The sequence below is a fragment of the Dendroctonus ponderosae genome, unplaced genomic scaffold (genome assembly GCF_020466585.1).
Source record: "Dendroctonus ponderosae isolate FM_Combo_2020 unplaced genomic scaffold, Dpon_F_20191213v2 Dpon_F_20191213_1, whole genome shotgun sequence".
Lineage (NCBI taxonomy): Eukaryota > Metazoa > Arthropoda > Insecta > Coleoptera > Curculionidae > Dendroctonus > Dendroctonus ponderosae.
In genome coordinates this window covers 6,022,873-6,045,013 of record NW_026017110.1, presented here as the reverse complement: position 1 = coordinate 6,045,013, position 22,141 = coordinate 6,022,873, and the positions used below count along the sequence as shown (strand labels likewise).

The following is a 22,141-nucleotide window of genomic DNA, read 5'->3' as shown; positions in this document are numbered from 1 at the left end:
GATTTAGACATTATAAATCTTAGTAAAACAAACACTTATTTTGCTCAGAGAATCCAAAAATGCAATAATATATAGGGTATTTCATTTAGAAAAACCCAACTTTGATACTTTTGGTATACGATACTTGCGGCTTTTGGGACACTCTGTACATTACAAAAATATTTTTAATATGTGCACCCGATAGGCGTCTGTGGATTCATGAAATAATACTTGGCAAAAAACAAACGGGCTCGCCGCAAACGTCCGTGCCGTATAGCGTGAATAACCCTGTATAGAAAAAAATGCATTGTTTTGCCACAGATCTGAGACAAATTTATTTTTAACATTAAAGACTGCCTAGACGGCTACAGAATAAGAACCTTCTATAATGTGGCTAATGATAATGATAATTTATGAAAAAAAATTGAACCGATTCACATTGAAACGCAAACAAAACAGACAAAAAATTGAAAACAATCCATAATATCTTGTGTTTATGTTGGACAAAACCCCGGCCAGAAATTGCCTGTCAGATCAAGAGGAATTAATATTGGTTTTGCATGAGAAGCAGTGGAGTGTCAGCGGCCATCCGTCCTCCATTCCATTCAGCGGTCAGTTCCATTGAGCGAAAGGTCTGACTTGACGCCTACATCTGACACATCAACGAGGGAAAAATTGATGGAAAAGTTCATCCAGTGGATGTAATGCATGGCAAATTGCGATTCATGTTCAATTGTCGTTGAATAATCGCGAGCGATTTGCCTCTAACTAAGAAACCGATGGAGATTTTTGAGCTGAACCGAGCATTTTACACGAAATGAGGCAAACAAGAAGATAATCAGAATTCCACGTTTATGCCTCGTTCACTTTAAAGTATCCGGGGCGAGGGCGATGTGGCAGGACCGTTAATGTCGTGCTACGCCCCTCTTAAGGAACTTGAGCAAAACACCCCACAAGTAGCAAAAAGTTTACGCAACAACTGCGAATTCTTTTACTTTCTTCGGCCTTAATTTACTTGGGGGGACCGTATTTATATTGTGTCAAGCAGTGGATTTTCTTTATTACTTTTTTCAAGATGATTCTCATTTTCCCCAGTTAAAATGATAACGTCATGTCTTCATTAGAACCGCCATGTTTACACTCAATCTACTCGATTTTTTATATACGATTGTTCCCGACTTATGAGCGGAATAAGGAAGAACTTCAAATAGGCGAAGAGATGAAGGCAGTAGAAGGAGAAGACAAGCCAGGCACGTAATTAAGGCGACTGCTGGAGGCGAAGTCCAAAGTTTAACGGGGTTTCACCTCATCAAACTCAATGTTAGTTTTTGCTTTTAGCAGGCGATGTGATTGGAATATGGAATAGATCACGATCGAAGAAAGGCAATTTCGCCTGCAATGTTGATTTGTTTAGTTCGAGACCTGGATATTCCTATCCAGCGCGTTCCAGTCATCTGTTTCTTGCGAACGCAATAGAAATTATTAATTTAATAAAGTACACTGTATGTGATTTTCACATGTGATTCAAATGAAAATCTTCAAACTTTTCTCATGTTCTCAATTTTCCTCCAGCGAAGAATCCAACGAACTCATGAAAAAAACACACTGGAGGCATCAGATCAGAAATATAAATCGACATTCTCGATAATTTTAGACAGTTTTTGCGCATTCGCAAACTTTAACTGTCGATATTTTTCTTATTGTAGGACCCAACACCTCAAATATGCATAATATACATCAAATATGCATATGATGTCAATAGGGGTGGGAATGATATTTTCTTCTTTTTTCAAAGCGTTTTGAAAACCGCATTTTTTCATGTCAAGGAAGCGAGGAATCCAACAAACAAAAAAAAAAATAAAAAATACACACTAAAATCTTCAGATCAGCAATAATCGACACTTTCGATCATTTTAGGCAGCTCTTGGACATTCGCGATCTTTAACCGTCGATATTCGATATATTTTATTTTTATGTAGGGAAAAACACTTTAAATATGCATATTTTCGAGTTTCTTACGTCAAAACCAATCCATTGAGCACAAAAATAAGCAAGCGAAATTTTGAATTTGTTCCCAAATGTTTCTAATGGTAGAGAGGTCGATTTTTTTCCCAACGCTTTGAAAACCGCATTATTTTCATCTCAACAAAGTGAGAAATCCAAAAAACGCATTAAAAAACCAACTGGAAACTTCAGGTCAGCAATAATCGACATTCTCTATCGTTCCGTGCGCTATTTTGATATTCACGATGTTTAACCGTCGATATTTTTCTTTTTGTAGGCCCAAACATTTTAAATGTGCATTTTTTCAAGTTTCTCACGTCGAAAACAATCCATTGAGCACCAAAAATTAGGAACTGAAATTTTGAGTTTCTTTCAAGGTTTTTAAGGGTGGGGGACAATTTTATTATTTTTTTAATGCCTTTAAGAAATCGCATTATTTTCATCTCAAGGAAGCCAGCAATCCAACAAACTCATGAAGAAACACACTAAAATCTTCAGATCAGCAATAATTGACACTTTCGATCATTTTAGGCAGTTTTCGGACATTCGCGATCTTTAACCTTTTCCTTATTGTCGGGCTCGACACTTTAAATATGCATATTTTCGAGTTTCTTACATCGAAACCAATCCAATGAGCACAAAAAATAAGCTAGCAAAATTTTGAGTTTTTTCATACATTTTTGTAAAGGTTGAGAGGTAGATTTTTTATTTTTTTTTCAAAGCGCTTTGAAAACCAAATTATTTTCATCTGAAGGAAGTGAAGAATCCAACAAACTCATGACAAAGAAACTGGAAGCTTCAGGTCAGCAATAATCGACATTGTCGATCATTCTGTGCAGTTTTTGGATATTCACGATGATTAGCGTTCGATATTTTCTTTTTTTTAGACCCCAAACACTTTAAATATTAATATTTTCGAATTTATCATGTAGAAAACAATCCATTGAGCACCAAAAATAAGCAAGTAAAATATTGAGTTTTTTTCCAAGTTTTTTAAGGGGAGACGATCTTTTAATTTTTCTTTTCAAAGCGTTTTGGAAACCGCATTCTTTTCATGCCAAGGAAGCGAGGAACCAGCAACTAAAAAAATACACTAAAATCTTCAGATCAGCAATAATCATCTTTTGAACATTTTAGGCAGTTCTTGGACATTGGCGATCTTCACCCGTCAATATTTTCCTTATTGTATGGTCAAACACTTTAAATGTGCATATTTTGGAGTTTCTTACGTCGAAACCAATCCATTGAGCACAAAAAATAAGCAAGCGAAATTTTGAGTTATTCCGAAATTTTAGTGATGCTAGAGATCGATTTTTGAATTTTTTTAAAAGCGCTCTATAACCGCATCATTTTCATCTCAAGGAAGCGATGAGTCCAATAAACTGGAAGTTTCATTTCAGCAATAATCGACATTTTCGATCGTTCTGTGCCGTTTTTGCACAATCACCAAATTATTACAGACCAAAAAACTTTGAATATGCACATTTTCGAGTGTCTTACGTCGAAACCAACCCATTGATCACAAAGAATATGTAAGTAAAATTTTGAATTTTTGAAATGAATGAATTTGAAGGGAATTTTTTGTTAGTGTATTGAGTTCCCATTTTTATCTCTCAGCACTCAACGGAAATATTTTCATAGATATCCCAGTCAGAATGTTTGCTATTTCCCATTTAACAACTAAACGCATTTCAATGGAAGAAATCCCAGTTTCAAGTACCTCGGTTGCAAACAACCATGCAGCGATTCTCCCTCACATCGGTCTCCATCAAAATGCTTTATTGAACTCGACGGAATGCTGGTAAATACCTCCGAAACATATTCGATTACGGATTCTGACGATTACCAGATTATTTTCTAGCGTACATCTGAAAGTTCAGAATTTATTGGATTTTCTCCTGCTGGCCAATCATAGCCCGGTCTTTTATCTTGGGGCTTTCAATCTTGTTGACTTCATTGTTGCAATGAGAGTTGCGTCGTTCGTTGACCGGGAGAATGTTCAATTCTTGCGTGATTGAAACACTGCAACCAATAAGATTTGGAAAAAAGTGAATGGAACGCTGGTGTTGCAAGATCTCCAAGATGTTATCCAATTTCGCACTGGCAAGCCTGAGTAGGAGGAAGATTGAAAATCAAACTGAAAATCAATCCTGCAGATCTCAGTTAGATAACTCAGATCTGATGTTCGGTTTCGCCATAAAACCATGTCAGCTCATTATTTAAATCGCAGAACCAATTCATTCCGATGCGGATTTGCAACCGAATCGCGCTTTTTATATCCCAATTTCGCATGAAAACCATCGGGATTTGTAACAGAATTGCTGGCAAACTTGTAGCCGAAACAATAGCCAGCAATAACTCGATCGCTATTTAGCGAGCACTGAATTGCCTTAATAGGGGCTGTAACCATGTTTGCAAGCCATCAAAACCCGATTGGAAACACCTGGAACAACACCCGATGAATCATAAAAAAGCATCGGTAAAACAAGAACTTGAGATAAAAATAAAAAATCCCGCCGCCTATATGCGACATGCTGTTTCAGTTGGATAAGCTGAAAGTTATTCAGCTGAACTTTAGCGAGCATATCACGGTCGCAGTTATGAAAATAACATAAAAACTTCGGCTCGTTCAAGCCCCATCGCCAGCATAATAACTTTTGCAATTGCGACGCTGACAAGCATTGTGCTTTCAATGTTACGTCCTGTGGTGAATTAACTTGTTTAAACACTAGACGGGGAACGATTAAATGCACTGCTCGGATGCAAATGCCGTATTTTAACACGTCTCCCTACATTAAACCAATATAATTCGTTCTAATCTGGACGATGGTCCATGTTGAGGGCCCACTTGGATGGATTGGATGGGCATTCAATCACCGTTAATTGATATTTGTGTAGTTTAATCAGAAACTCATTTCGGAACTTTCAATAGGCTGCATTGTGCGTTATTAACTAACTAGGCAGTGGTTTGGTTTTTTTTATGGACAGTTCGGCTGGTTTGGTACGAGCTGTTCAGCTCACTAGAGGGGCTAAATCCAGTGAAACCTAGTGGGAAAACTGGCAAACGCACCCGCAAAGGGGCCGTTAGACTAAGCCGTGGTAAACCACTCAAATGTTACAACATCCGCTTACGCACTCGTAATGTACACCATTTCATGTACGATGAAATAATAATCATAAATTTGACTCCATTTGTGAGGGCGAGGAATAACATGTTTAATAAATGTTGGGCTAAGCTGCAGTGACAAACAGTGTCGTTGATCAAAATGGACAAAGAATTTATTTGAAATATTCACAAATCCAAAAGTTTCCTCTTACTTGCCGGCCCAACTTCAGTAACTTTCACTAAACGGTACAGTGGCTTTTATTTGAACTTTTCCTTGAATTTGGGGCTGGAATTAACGGCCTTAAAGCTCGAATAAGCATGTCCGTGATGAAACTTCAATGCTTAAATTGAATCACTTATTGAAGATTTTATTTCCAAGCTAAAACAAAACTGTTTACGGTAAATAAAACTACAAACCTGTATTTTTTTACTAAAACTATTCAAAACTGCAATTTTATTAGCTATTTCAGTAATTTTTATTTGTTTGCACGTGTAATTAGTTGGCTGCAGGCTGTGTTCGCCCATCAACAATTTCAACTAGGTTTCTATACATTTTGCGTTTTATTTTATAGTTTCCCTCGACAAATCTGCACAGTGTAGAGTTGAAAACTGGGAAATTAATAAACAAGCTCCAAAGCACTAAGCAATCGAAAATTAAAGCGCCAAAGAAAGGAGATAAAGTAACGTGGAAAGCTTAACAGAAGTCAGAAGCTGAATTTGGATGAATTGGGCATAACAGAGCCAAAAATGAGAAGAAATTTAGTTAACTGACAACGAAAGCATTTTTGGGGCAACACCATCAAGAGGATAGACAAAAGTAGATTAATAAGAATAATTGAAACGAACAATCTAAGAAAAACTATGATACGGCAGAGGTCGAAGAAATACAGGAAAACAACAGTGATAAGGCAAAAAGCCTCAATAGAGTGATCGAAAAATGATAAAATCATCCAAACTAGTAAATAACCATAAAATAAAAAGATCCAGAGACAAATTTTTCAGATGACTTAAAAACACTCATGAAAGTTACTTGAAAAATATGCATAAATGACAATCTTTTGGTAACAGACAATTAAATTGGAAATGCAAATGAAGAAATTGGAATCGAATGGGAAAAGGACATACCAGACAAAAACGAAAAAGTAGATCTCAAGATAAATGTTAGGAGGCAAAAGTACCGTTACACTTCGGCTTTAGACGCAACACTAAACAAACAGAAAGAGAAACTGACCATGGGGAAACGAAATATTTCAGCCCAGAAAAGTGAAGATACACAAACTAACCCAAACTAATGAAAAACCGGCAAAGGCATTAAAAAAGTATATTTATAGCAAGTAGAAAATTAATACCGTAAGAAACAATATACATTAAAAAAAACGGTGGAAATTGAACAACAAAACAAAAAATACAGTGCAAGAATCGTGCAAAGAACATTAGCAAAAACTCCTGGAAAAGAAAAAGTAAAGAACAACGCAATACATAACAGAAAAGACTAAATAATTGAATAGGTTGGAGAGAAAACAGATTGAAGTCGCATAGACAACCACAATCTGTTTTTTCAATGTACTAAGCTCTAATGTCTAAAAACAGAGTGGAGCTAACCGCCAGACACTTTCTGCATTGGGTAACAATGAAATTAAGTAATGCTTGGAAGGTAAAGGAGCAAAGAGTAAAATAACGACAAATGAAAATAAATACGAGGGCGATTGGCTACAATTGGAAAATGATTCTGATCCAGTCCATATTAAGACAAAGTCAGAGTCAAAGCAAGCAACTGATACATCCCCATATTGCTCAAGACTGTTTTAAGATGCTAAAAAGTTTGCGACTATTAGAGCGAATCACATGTCTGTTGCACCCTTTGCCGTCTAATGTTCATTCGGAAGAAAAATACGATTTTCCCCTGCTGAAATGTAGGGAGTCTTCACTCGATTTATGAAGGCAAGTCTCTGTGCAAATCGGCACCATTTCATGCGATAGCAAACAAATATATTCGGCATGTGTTTGAGCTCGGCACCAAACAAATCAGTTTTGAGAATGGCGCAGTCATGCACATTTCACCGCATGGAAAGCAACGATTTGTTTTCCGGCTGCTTTCCATCAAAACGCTCCATCCTAATAAATGTCACAACATATTTCTGCAATAACCGAAGCCTGACCATCGAATAAATGGGGCCAAACCCGCTCATCTATGCATATAAGACGATATCTGGAAGCAAGCAACTTTCAATATTTCGTAAATTGAAATATTTTCGATAAATTACACGCCTCTCGGATACTACGGTGTATCAAGGACGAAACGAATATCGCAGATATTGGAAATGCTCCGAGTTTGAAATATTTACTTATGAATCTGACGGGAATGACGTGCTACTAAGGGAAATTTCAATTTTGTGTCGGGAAAGTGCAATATAGAAATAACGGATCGCTCCCTATTGTCGCTTACATTGCGAACTGCATTCGATCGGTTTATCTGGGTGTCTTAACTTTTCCCGAGTGAAAATCACGGACTGCAAAGCTTTCTGCTTGCACCTGAATATTAATTGGGAAAAACGCCAACTAATTCTTCAGTGGGGATTTCTTTAGCTTCTTAAAAGCCCGAGGGCACGAAAGGATTAGAGTTAAAGGAAATATTAAAGTCCTTGAATTTGAGCCAAAAATAATTAGCGAAAAGTTTCCAGGCCCTAATGAAAAATCTACTTTCACTTAATCCAAAGACGCAAGTCGGGGTCACTCTTCAATGTAGAACGCGCCAAAAACTACGTGTCGGTTATTTCAATGAACGCGACCTGAATTAATCAGAATGAATATTCAAGATCGTCCCGTTGAAATGGAAATTCATACTTTGCGCAAATAACACGCGTAACTAATATCTTAGGGATCTAGAGAATCCTGGAAGTCTGTTTTGAGAAGTTTAAGCTTTTTCACTTTTGTATGGAATTTCAATTAGCGGGACAGACGCGTTAATAAGTAATTTACTCAAAAGGCTGTTTGAATTTAATTGCAAATTGCTAGCTGAGCGGAGTGAGCGAAATCGCCCGATATATTTCATTAGGATTCCACGATAGGTTTTTCACTTAATAAAGTACACGTGTAACAGCCCAAAATTCCTCGCAAAGTAGTACTTACATGCATAAATAATGACGCAATCAATTTTACACCTTGTCTAATATTGTTCCCTTTAGTAAATTGGCTCGACACTGCAGTAAAATTAAATTAGCCTATATTGGCTCTATTATTCTCGTACCGAACAGAAACGAAACGCCCAAATCTCAGACTCTGGATCCGGCTGGATCAAGCGAAGCTCCGCATTTACGTGACTTGCCGGTTTAGTTTCAAGTGTCAAATTTCAACTCACATCAACTAAACTGGAGAGAAATGTGCCAGGTAGACTATAAAATCCAGCAGATTCATCTAACAGTTTATTGATTTTTGGTAGTTTGTTTATGGCTACTGTTCCGGACACTCTATCAATTTCTTCTCATTAGTGCGAAGTATTTAGCCAGTTTCGTTCTAATGATTTTCCAGATTCATCGCCAAATGAAGACTATCTTTATCGTCCAATCCAGTACTTCTATCCGCTTCGGCTGTTGACTTTAGCGTCAACCTATTTTGTATTTTCCACTTTGACTTAAATTAAAGAAAAGTTGAGTAAAAGGATGCGATTCACATTCACCCACGCCGATCAACTGGAGGACTGAGATTGTATCTATCAGAAAGTTCCTCCTTTCCCACTTAAGGCATGCGTTTGTTTCACTTCGATTGCCTTCTTCCCTTCATTTTTCCGTTTCGTTTTGATGCAAACCAATTTTTAGTAGTTTATTGACCCGAAGATTTTCCCATGAGCTTGGAAATTACCCCAAAATCGTCTTTCGAATTTTGCTGCTGTTCAGCCTGGTTGTACCCGTACAACTTGCATATTTTTTTGACCATTTTCACCATGTCTGCAATTCCTTTAATGCTGCTGCTCGTTATTAAACCAATCGCGATTAAAACCGTTCATTATCAGCATTTGCTAAATGCGATTTTAATGTTCTAATAAAATGGCATGCACTAACCAAGTGGTGCAATCAAAGGTGTGCCAAAGTTCATTGACAAGCATTATAAATGTGCGAACCGAACTGCAGAACTATTTATAGTGGTTTCATACACATAATCATAAACTGGTGAGGGTAACTAAAGTAGTGTTTTTATAACACTAAACAAAATTAAATTACCCGGCTAATTTAGCCGGCAGTTTACGATCATGCATGGCACCCAAGCTATAAAGTTTCTCAACAAAGCCGATGTTTTAAACCGGTTTTATAATAAAATAAACTTAAAGTTTACTGCCTGCTGTTACTTAGAGTTACAATATAGAACCTTTTACCTCTATTTTGGTCTCTGCACATTTAACTTTGTCGATCTTTTGTAGTCTGTGTTAACCGATGTCAAATAATTGAGAAAAGTGCCCCAATACCTCGACAATAAGGTAAACTCAACGCTTTTCCAGTTTGGGAAAATTAAATAAAACTTTAGAAAATCAACTATTAATCTTTTAAATATGCGATATTTGCAAGTGTGGAATAATTAAATAACCCCAAAAAGTACTCTAAAAGTTCAGAATAAGTTCTTAAAATAATAACTTAAAAACGGTCATAACTCACAATTGGATGACACACACTTTACTTATGCAACTGAAACATGCAGGAACTTGTAAAAGGGGAGTTTAACACCATTTTTCGACGTCGGGATATGCGGGATGTATGCGCTTTTCAGCAAAATAAAACCGTTTAATTGCTTAGGATCGGTTTGTATCAAAATATTTGACAAATTTTCATAACTCCAAAGAGTATGACACACACGTTATCTGAGAAACTAAAAATAATAATTCCTAATGAAGGAAAGTTGGCTGTTAATTACTTAACTGATATTTCAGGTCCGAAGGGAACAAATTTTGTTCTCTTTCAGTTTCTCAGCAGAAAGATGAAAATGCCAATTTTTTTCCAATTCCTCAAGAGAATGCCACTATAACTTAACGATACATTTTTTAATGTTCTTACTACTGTTAATAATAGTCCCTTGCCTCTTGAGTACGAACATGAATAATTAAAAATTAAGTTTTTAGTTAACCATCTAAAACATTTTAAAGGGATTTCTTTGGGATTTCCTTGCATTCCTATAAATTTTTCCTCTTAATCCTTTTATTACTCGACAAATATTGTTAGGATGCTGAAAATTATCTTAATCAGCTCTTTTTCAAAGACCAAGAGGGATGCAAGTTCTGTGTAGGAGGAAGCATTAGAAGGTAGAAGCTAAGACAAACCAGAAGATAATAAAAGTCAAATAAAAGTCAGTAATATCGGTGTAAAAAGCTGATAAAACAAGAAAAGTAAAGAAGAAATTAAATCAGAATGAATGAACACATCAACTCAAAAACTTTCCGATCCAGAAAAGGACACTTTGATTTCTTGATGAGAGCTGTTGAGGCTCTAGCAAGAGTATAACAGCCTCACTTTTAGCTATTCAATGGCAATTTTACCCGAATTTTTGTAATAAGGACGAAGTCAATGACAATTTAATTTCAAATATTAGAACAGAAATCAAACTCTCTAGAGAAAATATTTCTGAACTGCTTAATGGAGCGGTTAAAGCCCTAGTTATAAAAAAAATTGTAACTCAAACACTAATCAAGCTGGAGAAAAACAGCTTTGGACTCAGAAACTTTTGCAGAGAGCAATTCGGACTCTTTTAAAGGAAGAATACGCCGTGAGCAAATTTTGACAATTTTTCTAATTAGATATCGACGTCAAAGACAAAAATTATTAACAAACAAATCAAACACGAAAAATTTTGTTAAACTGCTTGATAGACTGATTACACCTCTAGTTGTGGAACAATTGAGAAATTAGTAACAATTTAGCCCCAATTTTTACAGATTTTTAGTGACGGTTAGAACAGTTTTACTTCAAAAAATTGTACTTCGTACTATTCTACTACTAGTACTAGTCAAGAACTAAATTTTCTAGAAAAACATGCTTTTAACTGCTGGAGAGAGCGATTGAGGCTCTATTAAGAGAAGAAGCCCTCCATTTTGGGTAATTGGGATTCTTGCAAATTTTGCTCTTTACTCAAAGACAAACATTTCAAATACTCTTAGAAAAGATTTCTGAATTTTTCAACTTGGTGACAATTTGGCTCAAATTTGTACTAATTTTCCACAAAAACTTTAACATCTAGATCAGTTTTTCCCAAAAAAAATCAGGATCTAATAAACGAAACACGGTAGAAAAAGCCAAAAAATGTAACATGTCCTGTCTTTCGGTTCGTCTTCGGCAAAACTCTTCACTACGGGTTGAAAAAATGTGCCAATAAAATCTGATGTTCCCCAGCTTGGTTGATGTAGTCAAATCGCCATATGTTTCCTAATACTGGCAAATAAAGTGGTCGCTTTATTGTGATTTATAGCGGAAGCCTCTTTCGTCATTTCCACTATTTGGATCGACTGGCGGGCATTATTTTCCTTTGTGTGTCCCTAAAAAATCCATTTTCCACTGTACACCGTATCACGAAGGAATTTTCTCGATGGGAATCCTAAAAGGAAAGCGGCAGTTCGATAACGAGAAGAATAGACCCCATTTCAAATAATCATCATACTTGGCGACCCAGAGGAATAAGTTGACCAATTTGACCACTTTTCCGTTAAGTTTTTATACAACGTTGAGTGTAAAATATGTGAATTTTTGCAATAAAATGTTTAATTGCAAACGACGACGATGCTAATTAGTATAAGTAAATGTCGGGATGGGAAATGGGGGCATTAAACAATTTGGAATTGGGCCGCACCTGCCTACCGCATTCTTTGTCAGCATGACTGTTATAACTCCCAGCGAGCCACCTAATTTCGTTAGGGAAAAGGGCTTCGAATAGGGTCTAATGTTGAGTCCAGAAGGGGCTCCGTTCATTTCTGTCTCCAAACGCCTCTAAATTATTGTATTTATAGTGGGCCCATGACCCACATTCCATTAGAAAATTACACTCGCATTAATTTAATAACGAATTACTTGGACAATTGGAGTTTTCGCTGGAAGAAAAGACCAAGAGTGATCTTGAGTGGCAACAAAAATGAACACTTAATCGCCCTCCTAAAAGAGGCGATAGGTGATTAAAAGTTCAGATGCTTCGGCCACTTTCGGTTATTAATTGTCTTTGGTGGGAAAGTGAACTTATTAAAGAAGGCTTATATATTTATAGGGTTAAAATGGATTTCGATGAAAAAAGCTCCCACTTAACAAGACAGGGTTTCCAGGATCCATCAACTAAAGGGGACGATCGGAATTAATCCTTTGCCTGTTAGGCTAAGGAAACTTTCATGATGCAATAAGGGCTGTAACCATCGTTGTCAAGAAGTGAAAAAATCTTCAACGTGAGGAATTCAAAGTCCAGGACTTGAGGGTCTAGTTTAAACTTTAGCAGCTTTTCTCCAAAGTGCAAAATGCTGCAGTTTAGTGGGCAAGTTGGGTTGGATTAAATAATAATTATAACAACATCCTCAACACGATCAAAAGAAACAACTTGATCTTGATGGGCTCAACCAAACTGAGCAAATTTAAATACTAAAAAAACGCCAGTTTTAATTCTCAGTTATCGTTTAGGGAAAGCTAATTATAAATCATTGAGGCGATTAATTTGGATGTGACAAAACCGAATTTGAATGTGGCACGGTAAACTTGATGGCAAGCGGTGGCTTAGGTGAATATATTTAGCTAACTAAGAGCGTAAAGGGGGCACAATAATTAGGGTAACAAAACCAACACGTTTCGCCTTGCTAGTAGCATTATTCCAGATTAGAGGTTCACGGGACCATATTGTGTCTCGGTAGTAGCGGAAACATGGTTTGCTAGTCATTTTTTTTTCAGCAGGAAAAGGGTTTCAGTCAGTGGGGAAAAAGTGATTACTTATGAGGACTTTGCACACATTCCAGGCGATGAAAAACCGGTCCATTTACTTAACATTTTCCCATCTCGCCTGCTCAATTTGCCAAACGAGAATGCCTTTGTCCCGAATCGAAATTTCGTGGCTGACAAAATGGCGCCAAGCGAGACTCGCTCTTCATGCATCTGGCGCCCAATATGGAGACTATTATTTGTCAAGCTTTACCCTTGAGATTAAATTAATGTTTTAATTTTTGTTCCGTATGTCTGTCGGCTGCGGCAAGACAAATGGATGTGAAATATGAACTAGTGAAAATTAACGCCCACGACTAAATCGTGGAAACTCCTCAAACCGCAAGGAGTTGTGTTCCTTTTAACTCCTCGGCTGCCTCAAATCCAATCAGAAACTGCCGTCAACTCAGCCCCAGATGGTTTAAGAAACTTTCAACCAGTTCAAGAATCCAATAATCCAATAAGGTTTTCCGGGAGCGAAATAACAGATCAGAAAATTGTATTAATTTTTCGACCATCGAGCGACTTTAATCGATTTATGAGAGAAAGATAATTCGATGCTTTTCAGCGCGGTGGTTTGACTGATTATTATGGGTCAGACAAACAACGAATTAACAAAAGCTCGAACAATTGACCAAATGACCAGATATTTTTATGAATAACTGCCAACTTTTCCCCAAAGCTGTAACAAATGATTAATTCATTCTAACGATTTTGTTCGGGATTCATGTTTTTGCAAAGTCATATTTCTCCAAAAAAGAGGTTTCAGCAACCCTTCCTAATGGAGGAATATTTTCTTTTTTTTTTAATCACAATTTTAGCTTGAGTTATCTTATTTTGAAACTTCAAAAGTCCTAAAAGGGAGGATTTTAATGTCCATATTTACATTTTGCCAACACTGGCCTTTCCTGTATTTTTTGCAAATTGCACAAAACCGCCCGGTTTTCTCCTTCAGTTTCACGCATTAAGTGGAATTCTGCTTCAAAGACAAGAAGAAAATAATCAGAATCTTTCCATTCCAGGTAGGAAAACGCGAATGATTTATGTGCAAAATTTGGAGATATATGTGCTATATTGCTGTTGGTTATGGAGCTTTTTTCCATTGGAACCAGCTTATGAAAAATAAACTTCCTCTTATAAATATACTTTCAGATGCCAACCCTCCATGTAGCGGATATGGAGTATTTCCGGTAAAATTTTCACGCAAATTGGCCCTTAAAGCACATGAGTCGGAATTCAATACGGCCTAAAGTTTTTCACTCGCCATTTCGTACTTTCGCCTGCTTTCAGTCTTTAGCAACTTTAGAAGCACGTCTTTTTTGGGAAAAAAACTAATGATATTAAAGAAACTGAACTTGAGCAGTATAAGGAAGATTGATGTTTTGGTGGCTAGAAACCGATGAATTTTTCGGAGTTTTATGTCAACGCCCAAATGCTTCATGTTTTTGGTTCATCAACCGTCTTAAAATTTTAGAAGAAAAATCCCGCGCCTTAATAATTTATCAAAAAAATTATTTCACCCTTTTATTGCTTGTTCTATGCCAAACAACACAAGTTTTCTTGAGGTTTTTTCGTGCAACGCATCACTTTAAACACTTTAACAACTTTAAAATTATTTTATATTGAAATTAATTATTTAAAATAATTTGCATATCTATGCGGTGTTTTATTGAAGTTTCATATAAAAAAGGGCGCAGTTCAAGACTGTCCCGCAGTGACAACTGGAGCTTTACCGCTCAACTGGTCTTTTTATGAGCCAAAAACTAAGAGCAGTTTTCCAATCTCGCAATAATTTCGAATTTTTGCATTTTGCGTGAAAACTAAACATATTTCTAAAATTATGTTTTATATAGAAAGGTGCATAGTTTAGGGCTCTATCCCGCTGTGACATCTAGAGCGCCATTGCCCAAGTGGTTCTGTTAATATATGCCAAAGACTAAAAGCGGTTTTCAAAACTCGCCATAATTTAGATATTTTGCATTTTGCGTGAGAACTAGAAATATCTCTAAAATGATGTTTCATATAAAAATGTGCGTAAGCTTAGGCTCTATCACAAAGTGATAATTGGAGCTTTACAGTTCAAATGCTCCTCTTTAGATGAGCCAAAGACTAAGAGCGGGTTTCAAAACTCGCAATAATTTCGAAATTTTGCATTTTGCGTGAAAACTTAAAATATTTCTAAAATTATGTTTCATATAAAAAAGTGCGCAATTTAGGGCTCTAGAGCGCCATTGCCAACTATTTCTGTTGCTATGAGCCAAAGACTAAAAGCGGTTTTCAAAGCTCGCAATAATTTCTAATTTTTGCATTTGGCGTGAGAACTAGAATTATTTCTAAAATAATGTTTCATCTAAAAATGTGCATAGGCTTAGGCTCTATCACAAAGTGGCAATTGGGGCTTTGCAGCTCAAATGCTCCTTTTTATATGAGCCAAAGACTAACAGCGGTTTTCAAAACTCGCAATAATTTCAAAATTTTGCATTTCGCGTGAAAACTAAAAATATTTCTAAAATTATGTTTCATATAAAAAAGTGCGCAATTTAGGGCTCTAGAGCGCCATTGCCAACTATTTCTGTTGCTATGAGCCAAAGACTAAAAGCGGTTTTCAAAGCTCGCAATAATTTCTAATTTTTGCATTTGGCGTGAGAACTAGAATTATTTCTAAAATAATGTTTCATCTAAAAATGTGCATAGGCTTAGGCTCTATCACAAAGTGGCAATTGGGGCTTTGCAGCTCAAATGCTCCTTTTTATATGAGCCAAAGACTAACAGCGGTTTTCAAAACTCGCAATAATTTCAAAATTTTGCATTTCGCGTGAAAACTAAAAATATTTCTAAAATTATGTTTCTTATAAAAAGGTGCACAATTTAGGGCTCTATCCCGTGGTGACATCTAGAGCGCCATTGCTCAACTGGTTCTGATAATATGAGCCAAAGACTAAAAGCGGTTTTCAAAACTCGCAATAATTTCTAATTTTTGCATTTTGTGTGAGAACTAGAAATATTTCTAAAATGATGTTTCATATAGAAATGTGCACAAGCTTAGGCTCTATCACAAAGTGACAGTTGGGGCTTTACAGCTCAACTGTTCCTCTTTATATGAGCGAAAGACTAAGAGCGGTTTTCAAAATTCGCAATACTTTCGAATTTTTGCATTTTGCGTGAAAACTAAAAAATTTCTAAAATGATGTTTTATATAGAAAGGTGCACAATATAGGGCTCTATCCCGCCATGACAACTAGAGCTTTAGGTACTGCTCAACTGACTCTCTAAATATAAGCCAAAGTGCTCTTTTTAAAACTCGGAATAATTTCAATTTTTTGCATGTTACGTGAAAACTAGAAACATTTCTAGAATGACGTTTTATATAGGAAAATGCGCAATTTAAGCCGCTATCCTGCAGTGACAACTAGAGCTCTGCAGCTCAACTTGTTATCTAAATATAAGTCAAAGACTAAGAGCGGTTTTTAAAACCCACAAAGCCTGACGCATATTGGTTGCACTCCTACATAAAAGCATTTAAAGCGCAGTATTGGTGCAAAGTAGTCACATTGTTCATCAATAGACTACCAATCGGAACATCTTACTGGCCAAGTTTTATCTTTGGCGCACCCGCGGGTTCCACCTGAGTGGGAAAATGGGATTAATTGGCGGTGCAAGTACGAACCACTTGCGCGATTGAGGTTGGACGATAGCACAAAGAGTGGGAATGAAACGGAACACAAGAAAGCTTGGAATGGAATGGAATGGAATAAAACTATTACCTAATGCATATTTATCGGGCTGCAAATGGCCAAGTTGCTTGGAGTGAAGACATGAAGGACATTGGATCTGAAAGTTCGGGGTTGCTCACAGCAATTTTTGTTTTATCACCTAGCTATCACTGGCTTTCCATCTTCTATGTTAGCACGATATTGATGAAAAGCGCTTTTTTCGCTCCACTTAACGAATGGAGTAATCAGAGTACAAAATATTTGCGTGTCCGTTCATTTGCTAACTTTATGAAATCCAACCAGAAATTAAACTCGAGATTTGCAAAAACAATCTCCAATTTCCATTTGACCGAAACCGCAAAACAAATTTTCACAAATCAGTTTCAATAAATCCGATATAGAGACAAAAACCATAAGACTTACTTGCAAATTTGGAGGGCAATGATCGAGCAGCTCCAACATGTGACGAATATTTTGAGCATCTTGGATCACAAAATTCAATTCCATGTCGAACTCGCCACCAACAAGCTGAAACAAATCGAGCAAATTTACCCACAATATCAAATAAATCCTCAAAAACTGGTGAAATGCAGTTAAAACCTAAACCCCAATGAAAATGAGCCGATTTCTTACAGCTTTGTTTCACGTTAGCCCGTCCCAATGAAACGTTCTTTGCCCAATTAGGCTGCGATTATCGCTTTGTTTAACTTGAAGCCCCTTAATAAACGATGTACATTTTCTTGTTGCTATTAATGTGCGTTTAACAGGTAACAATCAGATATTATGACTACAAGATCACGGGCTTCGCTCTATAAATAGGTGGCAGCCAAAGAGAATAAAACCGATGAGCATTTCGCAGTGATAAATATGCTGCTTCACACAGACTAAACATAAATACATTTTCGACTAAAATCAATATTGTCTGCGAAAGGCCATCCTGCAGTTTATTCGTAATTAATTTAATTGCTTTTTGCAAACATTTGTAAAATAACCCGAAAGAATTAAAAAAAAGATTTTGTGATGGGAGTTGAGAGCTAATAGACTCAAAACCAATCCTGTAGGCGCCTCCTAAATAAAGTAAAAATTGAGCAGAGAATTTGAGCAAAAATCTACGCAAAAGCACGTATATATTTGACGAACTTTCTCAACACATCGGCTTGAGTGCTTTCAGATGTATCATCCCAACCTCAAAAGCTGATTTCCAACTAAGTTTTCCTGTTTGGAAAGTTTCTATACAACCTGGCGAAACTCGCGAGAATCTAACTAGATTCGTGATGATTTCAAAATACTATTTGTTGAACTAAATCTTTATTCTATTTAAATACTTCTAGTAGTGAGTGCAAAAGAGTGGGGGGTTTAGGAAAAAAACTACATAATTTTCTAATTGAGTTGAAACTTTTGGATGAGATTTAGCATGCAAACTTTAGCGTGACGGGCCTTGGAAGTTCTTCTGCTCGAACTCCCTGTCCAGAGCTTGTTATAACTACTGCAAGGCTGGCTAGTTACCGAGTTCTCAACTTTATTTCAATCGAGTGAATTAAATTGTATCCAGCGAAATTTCAACATTCTTGCACGAAATTTGAGCTCGTTACTAGATACGAAAGGGAACTTCCGGAAGTTCATCAGGGCAAACGCACTTTGTTTCCCATATTATTTATTTGCACATAAAATAGATTCCGTTAACTTTATCCACGATAAAGACCATCCCTTTCAACATCAAATAGGAAAACTTTCACGAAATTGTATCCAGCTCCAGTTCGGTGCAATCAAAAGGCAAAATTAAATGGCAAACCCCCAATGAGACGGCAGCCAATTTCAGGCTGAACTGAACTTCAAAAGTACATCAGAAGATTAATCGAAATGTCTGATATTTTTTTTACCTTATAGCTAGGCGAAATTGGAAAAGTTTCCTCATTTGTCTAATTACTTGTTTCAGTTTGAAGCAGGAAGGGTAGATATTAATAGGTGTAGATATCTAAGAATTTTTGCACCAATTTCACGATTCCTGCTCGGAAATAATTCCAACCTGGCGCACCTATGCAGGAACATTTCCTCAAGATCATTAACCCAAATCAGCCCAAAGCCTATGTCATGGTTTCCTATATTATCAAACGGAATTGCTGCTGATTATCGCGTTAAACCTAATTCAACGCCAATATACATTTATTACTGAACCGAGCTTGAAGTCGCCCTTTGCCTTCGGATTATTGATATCAAAGTCGGTCTGGACATCTATCATATCTTAGCCAGATCTGAATAGCATCAATTTCGCTTTAAAATATTGAACACGATAAAACCATCAGATTCCTACTCAAACACGGAAATGAATCGGCCAGATAAGCGGCAGGGCCTTTACCATCAACGAGCAAATTCATATTTCCCTAACTGATTTTCGTACTATCGGCTCAGGGGGCGCTTTATTTCCCGGGGATTTTTTTCAAACCCCCAAACAATCCCCATTTTTATTGGAAAGTTGCTCGATCCTCCTCAGGCATTGTTTACCAGAAACCAGATTTTTCGAAGTTGTATTTAGAGCGTTTGTTTCGGTCTTAGTCTTAGTTTCTTTTAGAAAATATATTTTTTTAACATCTGCAAACAGTTCTTACGTTGTGTTATTAATTTTCCTAAGTAGACGGGAACATTGTGATTAAAATTCAATTTGAACAATTTCAATAATGAAATTCAAATTTGGCCAAAACAGACCTTGAATCCGTGTGTACCAGTGATTATTCAATAAATTATCAGTCGATTGGGCGCTAGGAGCCTTTAAAAATCTGAAAGTTTCTAATGAACTTATAACAATACTTAAAAAAACAAACCCGGTTCTTGAAAACCTATTTCAAGCAGAGAACTCAAACTAACTGAACTGTTTCCTGTTCCTTCACATTGGCGTTCGCTTAAGGTTTGAATTTTTTGAAGGTGGCTTTTAGAGTTCAGAAATCATAGATAAAGAGAGGAAAATATAGCTCAAGAGACACTCTTCTGATTTTGTAATTTTTCTTCTGTCCTTGAGAAACAGAAATCTAGAGACGCTCTTCTAAAAAAGTCCTGAGGATTTTCACGATATTTTCCATCGTTTCCCACTGAGGAGCTATTAAACTTTGACGGTTCCGTAAAATTTGATTTTTCCTGATGTTTTTTTAAAGATTGGAAATTTGTAGTCTGAATGGGAAAAGATGATTATCGAAACGCTCTATCAAAAATATTATATCCACATTTCCAATATTCCCATCCATTTCACAGCTATAGTCGGTTTAATACTTGGACAATTCCAGGGAGGCACAGTGAAAACATCGGCTTTTTTCTAAACGAGAGCAGATCACGCAGTTGTTGTTTCTCAATTGCAAATATCACTTTTCCCATTTTGGGAGACAAGAGTTTCGGAAATGTTCTTCATCGGGTTCCGCTGCGCGAGATTTTTGAACATCTGCACCTGCAGCATGAACAGCAAAAGTAAAAACATGGCATTTTTCGTGACGTAGACCACATAGAGCAACGGGGATTTTGGAATTATAAACAGAGCATTTGGCTCTTTAAGAGTTCAAACAGACAAAAACGTGCCATTTCAGTTTCGCTCTGGACAATTTTTTGATTCTTTGCTCCGTTGTTACTCAAAGGCCAAAGAAAGGCAAATTGAAACATCGGTATATTGCTGCTAAATAAGAGCAGACCAAGCAGTTGCTGTTATTCGGTTCCAAAGGTATTTTTTCTGTTTTGCCAAGTTCCAGTTTCGCAAAAGTCCATTATCAGGTTCAAATGTGAGCGTTTTTTGAACATCTGCGCCCGCAGCATGAACAGCGAAAGTAAAAACATGTAATTTCTCGTGATGTAGAGCACGTAGAGCAACGGGGATTTTGGAATTACAAACAGAGCATTTGTCTCTTTAAGAGTGCAAACTAACAGAAACGTGCCAATTCAGTTTCGCTGTAGATAATATTTTGAAAATTTGCTCCGTTGTTACTCAGAGGCCAAAGAGAGGCAAAGTGAAACATCAGATCGCTCGTAAATGAGAGCAGACCAAGCAGTTGCTGTTATTCGGTTGCTTAGGTATTTTTTCGTGTTTCGCCAAATGAGAGTTTCGGAAAAGTGCATCATCAAGTTCAACTGGGAGAGTTTTTTGAACATCTGCACCCGCATCATGAACAGCGAAAGTAAAAACGTGGCATTTTTCGTGACGTAGACCACATAGAGCAACGGGGATTTTGGAATTATAAACAAAGCATTTGGATCTTTAAGAGTGCAAACTTACAAAAACGTCCCATTTCAGTTTCGCTGTAGATAATTTTTTGACAATTTGCTCCGTTGTTACTCAAAGGTCGAATAAAGGCAAAGTGTAACATCGGATTGCTCCTAAATAAGAGCAAACCAAGCAGTTGCCGTTATTCGGTTTCAAAGGTATTTTTTTCTGTTTTGCCAAGTGAGAGTTTCGGAAAGTCCATCATCAGGTTCAACTGCGAGAGTTTTTTAAACATATGCGCTCGCAGCATGAACAGCGAAAGTAAAAACATGTAATTTCTCATGAAGTAGAGCAGATAGAGCAACGGGGATTGTGGCATTCTAAACAGAGCATTCGGCTCTTTAAAGGTGCAGCCCGACAAAAGCGTGCACATTTCAGTTTTGCTCTGGAGAATTTTTTGAAAATTTGCTCCGTTGTTACTCAGAGGCCAAAGAAAGGCAAAGTGAAAACATCGAATTTTCCCAAAATAAGAGCATACAACCTAGTTGTTGTTACTCAATTGCAAAGGTCAAACAAGAGAAAGCGAAAACATGGAATTTCTCAGCAAAGTAGAGCAGCTAGAACAACGGGGATTCTTCCATTGTAAACAGTGCAATTGCCTCTATAAAGATGCAAATTGGCAAAAACTTGCCTATTTAGGTCCTCTTCGGGGATTTTTTTTTAAATTTGCCCTGATCATTCAGCGGCCAAAACAGGCAAGTAAACATTGGATTTGATTTATTTGTTTTCATTGGAATAATATTTTCAAAAAAGTGGCTCATTGTTGTTGATGACTTATCTGTTGATGAGTAGTTATCGATTTTAATCACAATTAGAGCTGTATTAAAGCGAGTGATTCGTGAACAGTCTGAACCCATGTATAAAGCTCCAATCGCCTAAAATTGTGAACCTTAAAGCACTTCGCATCAATTCATTGGAATTTAATGGCACATCGGCAAATTGCTGAAAGGTAATTATTACGACACATTAATTATTGGGTGATCAGCAATAAATATCAGCTAAGTCGCTTGGGATTTTCGCATTTTGTTTCAGCTGCTGTAATCGCCGAAATTTACACAACATGCTCCGCTATGGAATTATGGTAATAATTGCTTATGGCCCAATTCGCGCTCATTCAAAATGCATAGTTGCAACGAGCTGAAAATTTCCAATCCAACATGGGAAACCTATTTCGGCC

General features: G+C 36.8%; 1 protein-coding gene across 2 annotated transcripts in view; it reads right to left on the bottom strand.

The window, feature by feature from the left end:
- LOC109542612 (neurobeachin) overlaps positions 1-22,141 on the bottom strand; it is a 183,255-nt gene that overhangs the window by 125,749 nt on the left and 35,365 nt on the right. For both annotated transcript variants that reach the window (XM_048661674.1, XM_048661675.1), the window contains exon 2: positions 17,151-17,255. In XM_048661674.1, the coding sequence (XP_048517631.1) occupies positions 17,151-17,255 (105 nt within the window). The remainder of the gene's footprint in view (positions 1-17,150; positions 17,256-22,141) is intronic.